The sequence below is a fragment of the Hyalella azteca genome, unplaced genomic scaffold, assembly GCF_000764305.2.
Source record: "Hyalella azteca isolate HAZT.00-mixed unplaced genomic scaffold, Hazt_2.0.2 contig7939, whole genome shotgun sequence".
NCBI classification, from domain to species: Eukaryota; Metazoa; Arthropoda; class Malacostraca; order Amphipoda; family Hyalellidae; genus Hyalella; species Hyalella azteca.
Window position 1 is genome coordinate 1 of NW_025938047.1, and position 16,660 is coordinate 16,660.

The 16,660-nt window shown below is 38.0% G+C and overlaps 1 protein-coding gene across 1 annotated transcript; it reads left to right on the plus strand.

Annotated features, from left to right (window-relative positions):
- Positions 1-7,763: 7,763 nt before the first annotated feature.
- On the plus strand, positions 7,764-16,424 carry LOC108675361 (probable methyltransferase-like protein 24). Its single transcript, XM_018163363.2, has 7 exons — positions 7,764-8,639; positions 10,038-10,081; positions 10,266-10,366; positions 10,881-11,048; positions 11,630-11,770; positions 12,632-12,800; positions 13,128-16,424. Exons 1-7 carry the CDS (start codon positions 8,482-8,484, stop codon positions 13,325-13,327), a joined length of 981 nt encoding a protein of 326 aa, XP_018018852.1. The 5' UTR covers positions 7,764-8,481; the 3' UTR covers positions 13,328-16,424.
- Positions 16,425-16,660: the final 236 nt, after the last annotated feature.

Here is a 16,660-nt window from a genome sequence, read left to right on the forward strand (position 1 = left end):
GGCGCCCTCAGCTGATGCCGGCCCTTGTAGTCGCTCTCGTAGACGTTCTCGTAGACGCTCTCGTAGACGTTCTCGTAGACGCTCTTGTAGACGCTCTCGTAGACGCTCTCGTAGACGCTCTCGTAGACGCTCTCGGCTCTGCATGTTGTACTGGATTCAGAGAACGCAAAAAATTGCGTGGACGCTTCAAATCACTCTGCGTCAGTTGTAGGCTTGAAAGTCTTGACGTTGCAGGTTAACTAAGACGCGCCAGACAAAAATGGAATATTCTCATAGTTTTCGGCTGCAGAAATTAGTAGATGAAGGTCTTCTTGGTCTCTTCTTCAGACGTTTAAATGAATTAAACATCGCTGAAAAAATCCGTTGAAAGGCTTGGTCGCACGAAAATCACTATGCGACAGTGTTGATATAATCACAAACACTTCAAAAGTCTTTCACTTCACCACCGTATTTTAAGTCTCACAATTATAGTCAAGCAGTCGAGTTTCACTTTAAAGAAAACACGGCTGTTATCACTTAGTTCGGGCGCCAAAATGTCCGAGGTTGCGCTCAAGACATTGAACTCATTATATTAAGCTCTACCTGAGGATCGGGTTTCGTTGACTAAGGTTGTGAGGGATAAGTAAGACACATAAGTCCAGATAACGTATCTTGTATACGGGGTGGTAATACAGAGTTGCGATACAGAAGAATAAGCTACGGCATCGACCGTAAGGTCGGAGAACTCAAGCTACACGCTACATCGCGGAGTGCTCTTCAGCTACTGGGGGGTTTGCTTAAGGTTGCTAGCCCTTTTATAACGTTCGCTTCCGCCCACTACTGCGGTCTTGATCGCGTGATCTATCACGTGTCTATCAGATGTTGACTCGTCCTCAATCTCTATCAGGTCAAGTGAATTGGCCGCTGACAATTGCTCACCATCTCCTATCAGATTTTCAACATGGTTTTATTGCCGGTAGATCCTGCATCACTAACTTATTATCTACGTTGAACGATTGGACTCGCCTGCTGGACGAAAAGGAGCCAATGGATACATTGTACCTCGATTTTGCCAAAGCATTTGACAGTGTTCTGCATGAGCGGCTGTTGCATAAAGTGAAGTCTTTGAGAATTGATGGAAACGTACTCCAATGGATCAGAGATTTTCTAGTAGGTAGACGATAACGTGTCAGTATTAAGGGAACCGTGTCAGACTGGGCATCAGTGCGCAGTGGCGTGCCACAATGAAGCGTTCTTGGGCTTATTATGTTCGTTGCTTTTATAAACGATCTGCCAGAAGCAGTATCCAGCGTGTGCTACATGTATGCTGGCGACACAAAAGTTTATAAAACAGTGAAGGATGCGTCAAATAAAGCGCAATTGCAAGATGATCTTGACATTTAAGTTAACTGGGCTGATACGCGGCAGCTGCGGTTTAAGGTTGACAAGTGTAAAGTACTTCACCTCGGGAATAACAATGAACAGCGAGATTACAGTATGAGACTATATGGTTGCAGGGAGAGAGTAATGATTGAAAAGTCCAGTGTGGAAAAAGATCTCGGAGTTTATGTTGTTAGGGAGCTAAAAATTTCTAAGCATGTTGAAGCGCAAGCTAACACATCTAACAAACTTTTTGGACTAATCAGACGCTCATTCGAGTTCCTAGATGCAGAAGCGATGAAGCAGTTGTTAGTTGCTGTCGTGCGTCCGAACCTAGAGTTTGGAAACGTTGTGTGGTCACCGAGATTTGGAAAAGACAAACAATTTAATAGATAATCTTCAAAGACGTGCAACAAGGATAATTCCAGGCTTGAAGGGCAAGTCATATGAAGAAAGATTAAAGATTATGAAGCTTCCAAGCCTCAGTTATCGACGTTTGCGTGGGCACCTCATTTAAGTATACAAGAATACTCATGGTTTATACAAGGTCCCCGAAGGATTACTAGAATTTGAAACAAGAACCAACACCAGGGGTCACGGCTATAAACTAAAATACTGCGCTGCAACTTCTCCAAGCGACAACATTTCTTCTCGTTTCGAATCACCGACATGTAGAACAGCCTCCCCGATGACATCGTTGGCGCTCCATGTATGAACGCGTTCAAGAACAGACTAAATAAAACTATGGAACAATATATGTTCAGATTTGAAATGACTAGCGCCATATCGAACCCTGTGGAAGTCTAGTGGCTAATTCAGACTATCGTCAGTTATGAAAAGATCCGGTCAAATGACACGATTTTAGATCTTCTGTGAACAAGGCACGAACAGGAAAAGAATCGGCGACAGGCCACATCAGGCCTAAACTTCAGCGCCGACATCACTATGTTATGTTTTGTTAATTGAACTGATTCGTGGCAGCTGTGTATTAATTCTGATAAGTGTAAAGTGCTTCACCTCGGGAAGAACAATGAGCAGCAAGATTGCAGTATGAGAAGACATGACTGCAACGAGAGAGTAATGATTGAAAAGTCTAGTGTGGAAAAAGATTTTAGAGTTTAAATCGACAAGGAGGTGAAATTCTCTAAGCATGTCAGAAAAACTTCTTTCCCAGATCAGACGCTCATACGAGTTCCTTGAGGCAAAAGCGATGAAGCAGTTGTCTGTTGCTGTCGTGCGCCCAAACCTAGAGTTTGGAAACGCCGTGTGGTCACCGAGACTTGAAAAGGACAAAAATTAATGAAGAGTGTTCAAAGACGTGCAACAAGTATAATTCCAGGCCTGAAGGGCAAGTCCTATAGAGAAAGCTAGTTTAAAGATTATGGAGCTTCCAAGCCTCCATGATCGACGTCTGCGTGGTGACCTCATTGAAGTATATAAGGATATTCATGGATTATGCAAGGTCCCAGAAAGATTATTAGAATTTGAAACAAGAACCAACACCAGGGGCCACGGCTATAAACAAAAAAAAATATAACTCAGTACTCACTGCAGTGAGTGACAGAGAGCGCATTTTCTCGTCGACGAAAACGTGAAGTCACGGACGGACAGACAGACGGACATGGCGAGCACAATAGTGCATTTTTTCATAAATGAGAAAATGCGCTAAAAACTGCGTTGCAACTCATCCGCGCGACAACATTTCTTCTCGCTTCGAATCAACGAAATGTGGAACCGCCTCCCCGACTACATCATTGACGCTCCGAGTATAAACGCGTTCAGTTATTTCAGCTCTTTCAAACTATCGTCCGTTTGAAAAAGATTCGGTCGAAAGACATGTTTTCAGATCTCCTGTGGACTATTCTCGAAAAGTACAAGAATCGGTGACAGGCCGCATCAGGCCTATTCTTCAGCGCCGACTTCACTATATTATGTTATATGTTGCCCGCTCTCCCGCTACAATTCTTTTAAGTTAACGGAATTGGCACGTGATTATAACCTTGCAGAATCGAAATTATTATTATGAGCTTGCTAATACTAAAATCTGATTATGTGCTTGTTGGATAGAATATGAATACAAGCTTGCAGAATAAAAAAGATTAAAAACTAGTAGAATCGAGAAAACGATTACAAGTGTAACCGGAAAAACCGCCTCGAGGTTGAAATATTAACGGGTAGTGTGCCGACTTATTGGTGTAGACTTTCGTACTGATTCCAAACACAAGGGCTTAAGAGTCGCTCTTTGGTCCGGCTCCAAATTCCCTTGCGTTGGAGAGAGGAGGAATGAACACAAGGATCTAGTCGTAGTATACTGGTAATCTTCAGGCAAATTACAAGTCTCTTCATACGAGGCGCACAATTTATCATTCGTCTTAAGCCCCTTACAGGGCAGTAGATACTGCGCGCATCAAAAATGCCGCGGCAGTATTTACATCGCAATCTTTCACACGAGCCGCTTTTAACTGCTGGGATCTATCAGTCTTGCAGTGCTTTATGCTTCATCAGACCATCTCTATGTTTGTGTAACAATATTTCTACATGGAAATCTATCTCTACGTGAGAATAATGTAAATACATCTCTATGGAAATACCTATATATTTTATGGAAAATATATCTTATATGTAATATATCTCTATCACTTCAAGGATATCTATATTTATAAATGTATATCTTTATGTTTAATTAACATTATTTATGTACCGATATTTATGTAATAATATTATGCTATAATCTATGTCATGCAGTGCTGTTTATTATGAACCTAAAATACGGCACCACTGTCTGCTAGGATGTGCCGATGTGGCGTCAAAAACCACCCAGTGTGAAAGATTACATTGACTACCATAGCAAGCTAAACTGTCGCGGCAAATCTACCGCCGCTGTTTTAGCGCGACACCCACTGGCGTCAGGCGTCAAGTTCTACGCCGCAGTAAATGCAGTCGTGTGCGACTGCACAGTGCACAGTGCACATTTCGTATGTCCGCTAAGGTTCGGCAGTAAATACTGTCGGACGCTGGCAGTATTTACCGCCGAACCTTAGCGGACATACGAAATGTGCACTACTGTTCACACACGACGTCTTTTAATACGGCGTAGAATTTGACGCCTGACGCCGGCGTCTGTCCTGCTAAAACTGCGGCGGTAGATTTGCCGCGACAGTTTAGCTTGCAATGGTATTCAATGTAATCTTTCACACTGGACGGTTTTTGACGCCGCATCCTAGCAGACAGTGGGGCCGTATTTTAGGTGCATAATAAACAGCACTACAAGACTGATAGATTAAAGACTGATATTGTTACATATATATCGGTACATAAATATTGTTACATAAACATAAAGATATACATTGATAAATATATATTTCCTTAAAGTGATAGAGATATATTTCATAAAAGATATATTTCCCATAAAATATATAGGTATTTCCATAAAGATGTATTTACATTATTCTCACATAGATATATTTCCATATAGAAATATTGTTACATAAACATAGAGATGGACTGATGGTGCATAAAGCACTGCAAGACTGATAGATCACAGCAGTAAAAAGCGCCTCGTGTGAAAGATTGCGCGGTAAATACTACCGCGGCATTTTTGACGCGCGCAGTATCTACTACCCTGTGTGAGAGGGGCTTAAGTCCAAAAGTTCACGAAAAAAAGCTTGGCACTTCAGGAGTACAAACAGCCGAGAAACCACACAGTATGGGCCCCAATGCACAGTCTGGCTGCTTGCAAAGCAAATAGCTTGGGCTTTCCGATTTTAATAAAAAGTTGCCACCTAGACGTCAATGAGGATGGATGTAACCGAATTTGAGCTGTGGGCCATTGTTCTCGGGTGTGCTGCGGTCCGTCATTCTTCGCACTATGCCTGTTGTAAACGAGAATTTAGCATAGGCATCATAATTAGAGAACTAGCACATTCAAAAAGATACAGTTTATAAAAAATATAGTATATTCTTAAATAAAAAGTTCCAATATTCGTACTGATATTATATCATTCTTTGAAATCGCTGAACGGTAATGCATAAATTGTCAGGAGTTGCTAAAATCACATAAACTAAACACGTCATGTAAAAATAACTTACATCATTTGCATTTCGATTTTTGTACTCCTCTGACCGAACACTCCATAGGCATTCGTGTTCTCTATAAAGATCAATTAGGCGCTCTACTAGAGAGTGACTCCAAACGAGAGTGGTGTTTGTCGACAATTGGTGTGCCGGACCAGCGTACGCAATCAACCTTACTAGACCACAGACAGCTATCTACTAAGAATTTAAAAGCAAAGAATAGCCCACAAAAATTCATATCTTTATAGGAAACGTTTCGGAGACCAGCAGCAGCTCCATCGTCAGTTCGTAGAATCTAGAATCACAAATTAATACATTGAAACCATAGAACGAATTGAATTTCTTTAATTAATTAATTTAGATTTTTATTTTATTTTAAATTTTTAATTTAATTTAAATTCTTAGTTAATTTGCGATTTAAGCACACAAGTGATATCAATTCTTTAATAGCTATCTACTAAGCGCCGCGCTTGTGTTGCATGAGGCATGGCCCCTGTCAATCGCTAGCTCGTCAATCGGTCAAGAAGCGCATGCAGAGGCTGCAAAGCGCCTCTGCATGCGCTTTGAGGCACTTGATTCTCGTGTGTTGCCCCTAGTGTAAACGGGCCTTAATGGAAGTCCGAGATGCTGTCATCTCGAATGGTGAGATCTGTAGTAATTCCGTGAGCATTATTAGAATAAAAGAGTATTTTTATACGTCTTAATGTCCTAATTATGTACAATTTACCTGTGAACCTTGTCTGATTTACAACGACAAATACAATAATTATAAGTAAACATAATCGATATCGTATGCCAGTTAATCATGGCCAGTTTTAATAAATATAATATTCGATAGATTTGATAATAATTTTATGTTCTAATATTAACAATTATGAATATAAAAATTACGATAGTCCACGCCCAGAGATTCCTCTAAGAATCTCACCCCGAGCCCTCTGGCAATATCGTTAGAGTTTGGAACCCAGCAAAAAGTCTTTATTTTTTGCCGCGTCCCGAATAAGTCGTGCTTCTTGTGTGCTGTGTTAAAAATTAACCCACTGGGTGAATAATGATCAGAGTGTTAAATTTAGAAATTGTTTCATGATCATCATGAAGAAGTGTATTCATTCTGTCGTTTATAGTTGATTGATATGAATTTTGTCATGTTTTCATGCCGACTCAGCTTAGGGGCTACAGTAGTGCTACCACAGAGCCACTGCCTCATTATGCTGACTCACAATAATGTATACGCTCATAATATGAGTATCAACTTAATTATTATTCAGGTCATTGCAGCAACTGAATAATAAGATATTCAGAATAATTAATTGCAATTAGATATTCAGGTTGATTTTACTGAGTAAATTAGACAAAATTGAAATAATGTAGGTCATGAATTAACCTGATATGTAAATCTTGGTGTTAAATTCCGGTTAGGGTTTCTTACTGAATTGAGCGATGCTTGTGAATTAACCTGATTCATTCAAAATGCTCCAGTTAATCTTGATATAGAATCTTATTGTGACAGTGAATCATGATTGTGTGGACCAATCTGAATATTTAGGCTAATTGAGTGAACCAGTGATAACCAATGTATATCCTACGATTTTAGTTTTAGAATAGAAAACATAGAATAGAAGTGTCGGAACTGAAGAAATAGGCCCATGGCCTGTTGCCGATTCTTGAATTTTTCGTGACTTGATTCACAGGGGATCCGGCCTTTGGAACCCGATCTTTCCATAACTGACGATTGATTGAGATGCCTGCGGGACTTATTGCCTGGTCCGTAATTTGCTAGGCATTTTAAGACTGAACATATGCTCCTGCATGCATAGCTTCGTCTAGTGACTCTAGTCTGTTCCTGAAGGCGTTCATACTCGGAACGTCACAGATGCTCCGAGTTTCAAGTGCATTCAATCTAGTTTTAAGTGCATTCAACTGATTTAAAAATTTCGCAGGTCTCGCTCGGACAATTTTATTTTACATTTAACACAATCTTGTTTGGATACATTCTCTACATTATCTCGTACGTATACATCACAATTGACATTGCCTTGTCTGTACACATAATCTCGTTTGTACATTAGCGAACTGTTGCGCAGCTCCCCACATTGTTTTCTTGACTGACTACCAGAATAAACAAAAAAATTGGGATTTCCCCCTTTTTATTTTCCTGGATGTCAGCCGAAGGTTAAACAACGCTTAACTTCCAGTGATCCAGTCTTGCTTAGTTTCCTGCTGCCATGCATGGACGTCGGTGCAAGCACAACACGGAGCATTCACAGTCGCTCATGATGCTTGTTCGTGACGTTAATAGTTACACACCAGCAGAATGACAAGCGATATTGCCCAACTGTCCGCAGAGTATTTCATGTATTCAGTGTAATATAATGACTATGTAATGATTGTATTTTGTGTGATGACTATGTATAATTTGTATTTTGTGTAATGACTATGTATAAGTAAATCACGGGAACACCCAGTGAATAAATATTCTATTCAGGAGCAAATTTCTTTTGTAATATAGAAGTCTGCAGACGAACGATTATATTTTAGACGAACTATTCTTTAGTTGATGAAATGCTGATTGATTTTTTTTGCAGATTTTTCCATCACATAAGAATTTTACTCCAGATTTTTAGAGCAATCAAATTCGCGCCAATTCCAAAAATCCTAATTCATAATGAATTTCTATGAACACTTCAAGACTTGGGAAATAGATTTGTTGCGCTTGTGAACGGCGTGAGACTTTATGCATTTATTTATCAGTGTACAGCACCTTCTATATATTTACAAAATCTTTTCTCTAAAAAATGGGGCTAACATACCTGAACGTATCAGATCAGAGAAGTTTGTGATCGTTTGCCGTATCATTCATTGAAACAATATTTTTATCTTTTTTACATATGATATGGACGAATAAAACTAAGATACTGGTACTGAATTATGCAAATTTTTGAGACAACAACCTTCTCTTCTTTTTCTGATTCATTAAGTGGCTCGTTGTACGTAGAAATTAAACTCTAACGATCAGTTTTATTCGTACGCATCTGGAAAATCATCATCATGAAAGAATCAAAGAGCAGCAGTAGTCACCAGCGCCTGTTTGTGCGTCTCAAAACTCGTCTTCAGTTCGACAACGACTTCAAACTAATGGCGGTGCTCACGGTGGCATCGTTAGTTTTATCCACGATTTTGATCTATAAATACTGCATCAAAGATCCGTGAGTAATGCTGACGTTAACAATTTTCATAGTGGGCAGTTTAGCTCATTTATTTGACGCAACTCGTGCCAATATACTGGGATGAGAAGCCGGCAAACTTGGGGTATTTGTGAATTTTATGTGAATTTGTGAATTTAACTCAACTTATGATAACTGACCTCTGGGTAACTCACTTCAAGGTAACTCACCTCAGGTAACTCACCTCAGGGTAACTCACCTCAGGGTAACTCACCTCATGTTAACTCACCTCAGGGTAACTCACCTCAGGGTAACTCATCTCTCGCCTATCTGTAGAATGAGCAGGCAAGTCACTTGGATTATTTATTATTCATATCCCGCAATTATCTCATAGGTGAAATCATTCCAAACAATTCATTTCAATTGACTGTTGTTGACCATTTACCTAATAATTACATTGTTAAATATTTAAAATGGCTAAATTAAAGAAACTATGTATGTGAAAAGATGACAAAATGTGCCTATAAATTGGTTGGATGGATTTTGAACAGATTTATACCCCGACTCAGGAATGCATATAAAAACCGTCGTACTTTTTTCTTATGTTGACCGCTCGAAGGTTCAGGCGATTAATTTTAATTATTTCTGAATTTTAATATTTCACAATACGTGCTTTGCTAAAGAATTCAGTTGGAATTTGCTACTTTTGCGACTCAAACAATATAGCTAAACATTGAAACTAATTTCTGCTGCCGAGAATTTTAAATTATTCGAAAATAACTCGACTAATCAACCTGAATTAACATGGTCCGCAGAATTAAAAATTCGGCCGGACCAGAAGCTAAAAAACTTGCCCACCAGTGTGCCAAAAAACGCTGTCAGTTCGGGGCTCAAGGGCAGTTCTTGCACTTCTTGAACTGGTCAGACTTGCATGACCTTGTACAAGGGACGCAAACCATTGATCGAGCCTCAACAGTCGCTGAAAATATTTAAAAAAATACATAGTAGAATATCAACATAATTTGAAATTAATACCGATTATTTTAAACTTGTTTGAACTCGTAAATGCGCCGGTTTGTTAGCATTTAAATGTCCACCATTTGCAAGGACTTTTTCTTTGATGGTATGAATTGACTTGGACTTCAAGTTTGTTCAATCCATATTGGATAACCATGACAGTATATTTAATAACGCTCCTGTTTGATCGCTATGTGGACTATAAATGGATAAATACTAGTATCATTACCAAATATGTGCTAATGGAACAGTGTTAGAAGCTATAAATAAATTTGTATGAAATACATAATTTAGGAACAATCCAAATCATCTGAAAATCCATCCATAAATAAATATCATATGAATAATGAAAAAAAAAACATTTTAACGATAAATACTTCCTCCTTGTTACACTAAATTCTAACGCTCTGTTGTCCCTGACAGGAACGTCACAGTATTAACTTTAAAGGGCCTCCAACCTATTCCAGGTGAGTCAATATCATTTATACGTAAAAAGTGTTTGACTCGGAACATTCCCAGCAAATAATTTAGCAGACCATTCCAATAAGGCATTCAGCTATTAAATATTAAGAAATTGAATGAATTTAATTATTAAGAAATTTAATATTAAATTTTGAATGAAGAATGTCAGATGAGCGATGAACGTTTCAGGCGATAGCGGTAAATACGCCGTGGATTACGAAAATATTCAGCCGAGCTGGACGGACTTCTACGCCTACATCAGAGAAACAGTCGATGCTTGTCGGAATGTGGTGAATATTGCTTTATAATTACCATTATAAAAGTTTTTACATGAAATGTGCATTGCCTGTCTGAAGCTGAATCTGGTTTTGTGGGCTTATATGATTCTTTTCATGCACGCAATAATAACTTAGAAAAAAGACTTTTTGGAGAGGGTCTGAAATGAAAAAAAGGGTTATTTGCAAAGCAGTAAATCTAATAAATGATTGCATTATCTATCAGGCGTAAATTGAAATATGTTATCATATATACCGATTATTTCTGGCAGGCCATCTTTTTGAGTTTTGCCGGCGTTACGACTGAGAGGAATATTCTCTAGAAAATCATTGTCGTCGCCTTGCAAGACTGCATGACTGCATGAGTGACATGTAGTAGTGGCAGTTTCTATGATTATGCCGGCAAAATTCTTGCAAATGGGAAATTTTTTGCAAATGTCTTCATAATCTTTGAATAGAGAGTGAGAATAATTTATTTTTGGCTTGGAAACAAATTGACTCTCTAAGGTTGGCCTCAATATTCCACCAGAAACAATTTGGCGGCCAAGACAATCATTTCATAGTGGGAACTGACGGAAATTATAAAGTGTGTCTGGACGAGGGCGTCGCGCCCACTCCAGGCTCCTGCACCGTCCTCTCCTTCGGCATCAACAATGAGTGGAGCTTTGACGACGCCATGGAGGAGTACGGCTGTGATGTAAGTTTCCAGATAAGTTATTTGAGAAAACAAAGGCGGGAAATAGAACAGCTGGTGAGGCTTCAACATACCTATGGGTTTCAACGTCCCTGTATTTACATTTAAATTTTAAGGCTTTTCATGATGGCCAATGAGTTGTACGTTTCATTTTGGCTGTAAAGCTTCAATATGAATAATCTAACTGCAGTCAGAAGAAGCTTTAACTATGTCAAAGAGCTTCAACATTATATATAAAGAAAAGATAATCATCAGCGATTGCAATTAAAGCAGAATTTTTCAGCACATCAACTCTTATTCTTCTTTAGCTGTAGTTTCCGCTACTAAGGCAATCTCGTGTAGGTTTGTCCACAATATATTCAATCAAATCTATTTAAAATGGCATCAACGTACGGTTTTCGGTGGTTTCCAGAAAATAAATGAATCATTTGCACATTAATCACTGCATGCATGGAATTGAAGTACTTATAACATTACAAAACAACTACTGTTCCAATTTAAAATTGTCCAAACGGTTTGTATGGATGAAGTCAAGCTGTGTAGGTTTGTATGAACTTAACTTAAATTATTTCCTCCTGCCTTAGGTGTACTCCTTCGACCCCACCATGAGCGACCCCGAGCACATCCGAGGCAAGAGGGTTCACTTCTACCCTCTGGGCCTCGGCGGTGTCACCCAAGAAGTCGATATTCTCCTCTCCAAGTCAATATTTTCTGCTAAATGTCAGGCGAGCTACCACCGACGTAAAATACAAATGATATTATAGAGGTTTATGCGTAGAGGTGTACCAAAATATCATACACATATGATTTCTCATATAAAGGATATTACAACAAATTGAGCAATGTGAAGTGTGCTATTGCCGGAATTTATGTTCGAAATGGATCTTATAATGGACGTGTAATTTAGCAGCAACGTTTTCACAGCTCTAAAATGATGATCCTGAACCTTCCCATAAAATTATATTAGACTCTAAAATGGCAAGAAAAGCCTTTGAGCCTTAACAATTTTTTCTTGTAAGACTAAAAAAGATTCGATGGCGATGGAGCAGGTTTTCTCACAGTACATAAAAGTTCTGGTTACTTTGAGCCTTATTAAAAATGTATGATATCTGAATAGTTATTTGAATCGTGTAACAAGAACTAAGCATTCACGTTCATGCAATTTGTTGTAACAAGTAACAAGCTGAACTGTTGTCGCGTTCGTAAAAAAGTTGAAATCTCTTTACTAATCAATTAGCTTCACACTAACCACGACATCACGGCAATGATCGGTGAGACAACGAGCTCTCTAAACGTTCATTCAAATACTAGCAACGATCAACAGGATGAGCTAGCTAATCGTCTGACCATTGATAGTGCAGGTCCTCACCTACCGCAACAAACTAGCAACGATCGCTAGGATAAGCTATCTAGTCGTTTGTTCCTTGATCGTGCAAGTCCTCTCCTTCCGCAACATCCTAGAAACGATCGATAGGATGAGCTATCCAATCATCTGTTCATTGATCGTGCAGGTCCTCACCTACCGCAACATCCTAGCAACGATCGACAGGATGAGCTAGCTAATCGTTTGTTCATTGATCGTGCAGGTGCTCACCTATCGTGACATCCTAGCAAAGATCGGCAAGACGAACTCAGTTATCGACTACTTGAAGGTCGACATCGAGGGCTTCGAGATTGACTTCCTAGAGAACGTGCTCTACGACGATCAGGAACTACTCTTTAGAATCAAGCAGATCGGCATGGAACTACACCCAAGTGAGTTAAATTTCTCAGCTTGCTTTGTATGAACCGCTATATCAGAATTATTTATAATCGTAAGATTTCCATTGATTTTCCGCCAAAAGTTGATTTGTAAGGCAAAATCAGTACATTATTGACTGGTTGCCTGTTTGGTTAAGGTCGTCCTAATTGGATCAAGGATTAAGTTTCTCAGAATTAATTCAATTATACATAGATTTATCACGATAAAATTCAATTATTTATCCTTCAAAAAGCACGTATAAAAAGTGAGGATACTTTATTTCTAATTGTGTGCTAAAACAATGAGTTGTCTGAGGTTTTCCCTTCATGATTTTTTTTCAGCGGTTTTCGCAAGTGAAAATACGTCGGTGAGAAAGCAGAAGTACTGGCGGCTCGTCCACAAGCTGCGAAGTTTAGGTTTCACACCGATATTCGGTGAGCCCATTCCTGTATGGCTCCTCTCATACACGTACGATGGAAAAACAGAATCACTTTGTTGTTATGAAATGGTATGGATTAATAACCGCTTTGTGAAGAAATGAGTTTTTATTCAAAGTTTCTAACAACACAATTTATATGAGACATTTCGTATTATTGTTATGAGCATAAGGGTAAGAATCACGAATGCAAGTCATTAGGGATGATACTAATAGAAGCATGGTACACGCAACAAAATATGTAACGGGTAATGCATAACAAGCTTGTTCAATTTCATTTTTTCATAATGCGCAATTTGCCGCGTTTAAATGAAAATGATGACTAAAGCGTATCTAATTCTTCATTGTTACCTCTTCATGTGACAACCACCACTTCATAGCATGTGAACTCTCTTAAAATTACAGCAAATTTCACGATTACACTCGGGTTCTCTTATTGGCTGTGGGAGTTCAAATGAAAGCTTAACACGGCATAGGTGTCAAGACCATAAATTGCCTTATATGGCTGCAAGCAAAGCGATGTAGGATTTTAATGCGCGAGCAAAAAAAAAATCTAGTTGAAATGATGGTAATTCACTTTCATAAAAATCTCTCAGTCTTGATCAATTTAATAGAATGACTTTGCTGAATGCAAAATTGTCGTGTTTAGAACACACAAGAGTATTTTATTATTTTTTCAATGTCAAAAAGTTTCAGGATCAGTGTTAATTTAAGAAATTCTATACCTAATGGGAGGAAAATAAGAAAATACGAGTTATTGAAAACAATGGAATGTGTCCTGATGTATCCACAACCTTATTATAGACCTCTGCATTTTATGCTGTGTTTCTATTTCTAATATAAGCTCTTAGCAAGAAATATATTTTAGGTAACAGTAAGTAATAATAAAACTGTTGTAAGTAGCAGTATTTACCAACAAAAAATTTTTAAGTAGCTGTAAGTAACCATAAAAACTTTTGTGAGTAGCAGTGAGTAACAATAACATTTCTGGAAGTTTTTTCTTTTTGGCAGTAACTAACCATGAAAATTTTTGTAAGAAGTATGTAACAATAAGAACTTTTTAAGTCGCAGTACGTAAACATAAAAACTTCTGTAAGTAGCAGTAAGTAACAATAAGATATTTTGTACGTAGCAGTAAGTAACAATCAGAAATTTTGTAAGTAGCAGTGTAGCGGGCCAGATATTGGCCTCGTTTTGTGTACTAGGTTTCAAGCCGCCGCACTCCTCGAAAGAAAACTGCCTAGAAAAATGTACAAGCGGAACTGTCTGCGGATGTAGTCTCACTCTAGTAGGCAGCGACTTTATCATTACCATTGTTGTGCCTATCTCTGCTGTATTAACGTTCTTCGTCATCTGGACCTCTCAAGTGTAATTGTATTTTGCGTTTCCAAATAATTACTGCAAATCTCTTGAGTAAACATTGGCCTGAACTTTATCCTTAGTTCAGGCCAATGTTGACGTCCGCGTATATTAGTTGTTTCAATTGTCCACGAACCCTATGGACCCGCTGGCAGAGACCTTGAAAGGTTTAGATGAAGTAGTTTCCCGCTACAGCAGTAAGTAAACATAAAAACCTTTGTAATAAGCAGTGAGGAACAATAAGAACTTTTGTCAGTATCAGAACAAAACTCCAAAAGAGCATCATACTTTCTTCGGTGCTTCGTTGCTATGTTGTCAATCCTATCAGAGTTGTGGCAATTACAGGATAACTACAGCCCTCATTTCCCAATTCTATACGATACTCGATCGAATAAAAACATCAGACCATTATCGATAACTGACATTCTATCACCTTTGAAGTTATAATTACTACCATCTTTTTTCGTGAAAATCCCTTCGATGCATAGGTAACTGTCTGATGGTAGTATAAACTGATCTTGATACCGAATAATAAACTTGCTTTCATTGCGTTCACGATTTAAATCGGTTCTAATTTGAGGCTCATAATCATGAGTTTCATCAACATTATGAATTGATTCATCAATTCATATCCATTCAATTGTATATCCTGGGGGAACATTGGGAAGAAATGTGTACACGATATAGTTAAAATCACCATTGAGATACGATCCTTTGATTATACTGCCAATGAACAAGTATTGCATTAACAGAAATTATATTTACTATATTTGTACTTTCATGTTCTACAACACTTTCCAACACTCCAGTATCAAAGCCTAACAGAGTATGTAGACTGTTGAGTTTGCTGAAATAAATTTTCAAGTCAAAATCACGATTAGTTATTACACATTTCAGAGTATTGGTGTTCGATCTTATATCAATCGAGTACTCGTTTCCGTATGCATTTTTGATAATCTTATTCATACTCTCTATCTCATAGCATCCGGTCGGTATAGTTATAGGGATTACTATATCATGTTTCCCAACAGAAATGTTATACAGAAATATATATTATATTATACATATTATATGAGACAAATAATATAATATTATAATATTATATTATTTGTCTCATCGATATTCGGGATGGAGTGACACATATCCAATTCCACCAATGCCATTCATGAAATTTGTTTGTATCCAATTTTATTGGTGGCGTGAAATTCGTGTCGTATATCACTGTTTCCACAGGTAATAACTAATTTTTGTAATTCAATTTTCTTAAACAAAAATCATTCAATAGTTTAACATCACGCTCAATAAATAAATTTTGTTTATAAAGCCAAATAACAATTGATGTCCTGCAACAGTATCATTGACGTTAGTAGCTAAAACTATTATTCCTGATCCTGAAACATCTGAATCAATATCTGGTCTTGATTCCGGAGCTCGATCCCTAGACGATGTGGGACATGCAGCTTTTATTCTAGTAACTTCATAGCATTAATTTTATTTCTGCATCACTTTATAGAGTGGTTGGATGAATTTGTTGTACTTCTCTCTTTTGTTTGCTTTTATTGTTCCATCCGGCTTGAGATGAGCCTTAGTCTGTCTCAAAATCGTTAGATAATTTGCCACATAATTTTCTTCATATTTTTCATGGGATTGTTTTATTAGTAGCTCCCATAACCCAACAGTTCCTTCATAGACTTCATTACCAATCCCTAAATCATTACCTTGGATGCTGACAATTATTGTATCTCCTAGCATAATGTTTTTACCATCAAATTTAATGCCATAAGCTCTGTCATACTCAGATCCAGGTTTGAACGCTAGATTTTAAAAAGTTTCAGCTATTGAACTAGCTAATCCTTTTCAGTCGGATTTTTTTGAGTCTGGTAGATTTAATGCCAATTTTTTAGCAGATTTGTTTGTTAATAGTTCTCTGGGAGCATCTTTCAGAGCTAACCATTTTTGCTTAGTTTCTTCTACCATTTACTGAGAGGTTCAATTAGAGGCTTATATAATTTTTTAGCATCATTGTATAAGTCTTATTCCGCAAATTTTTCTTGTGTGAATAGTTTTTTAAGTCGCTCT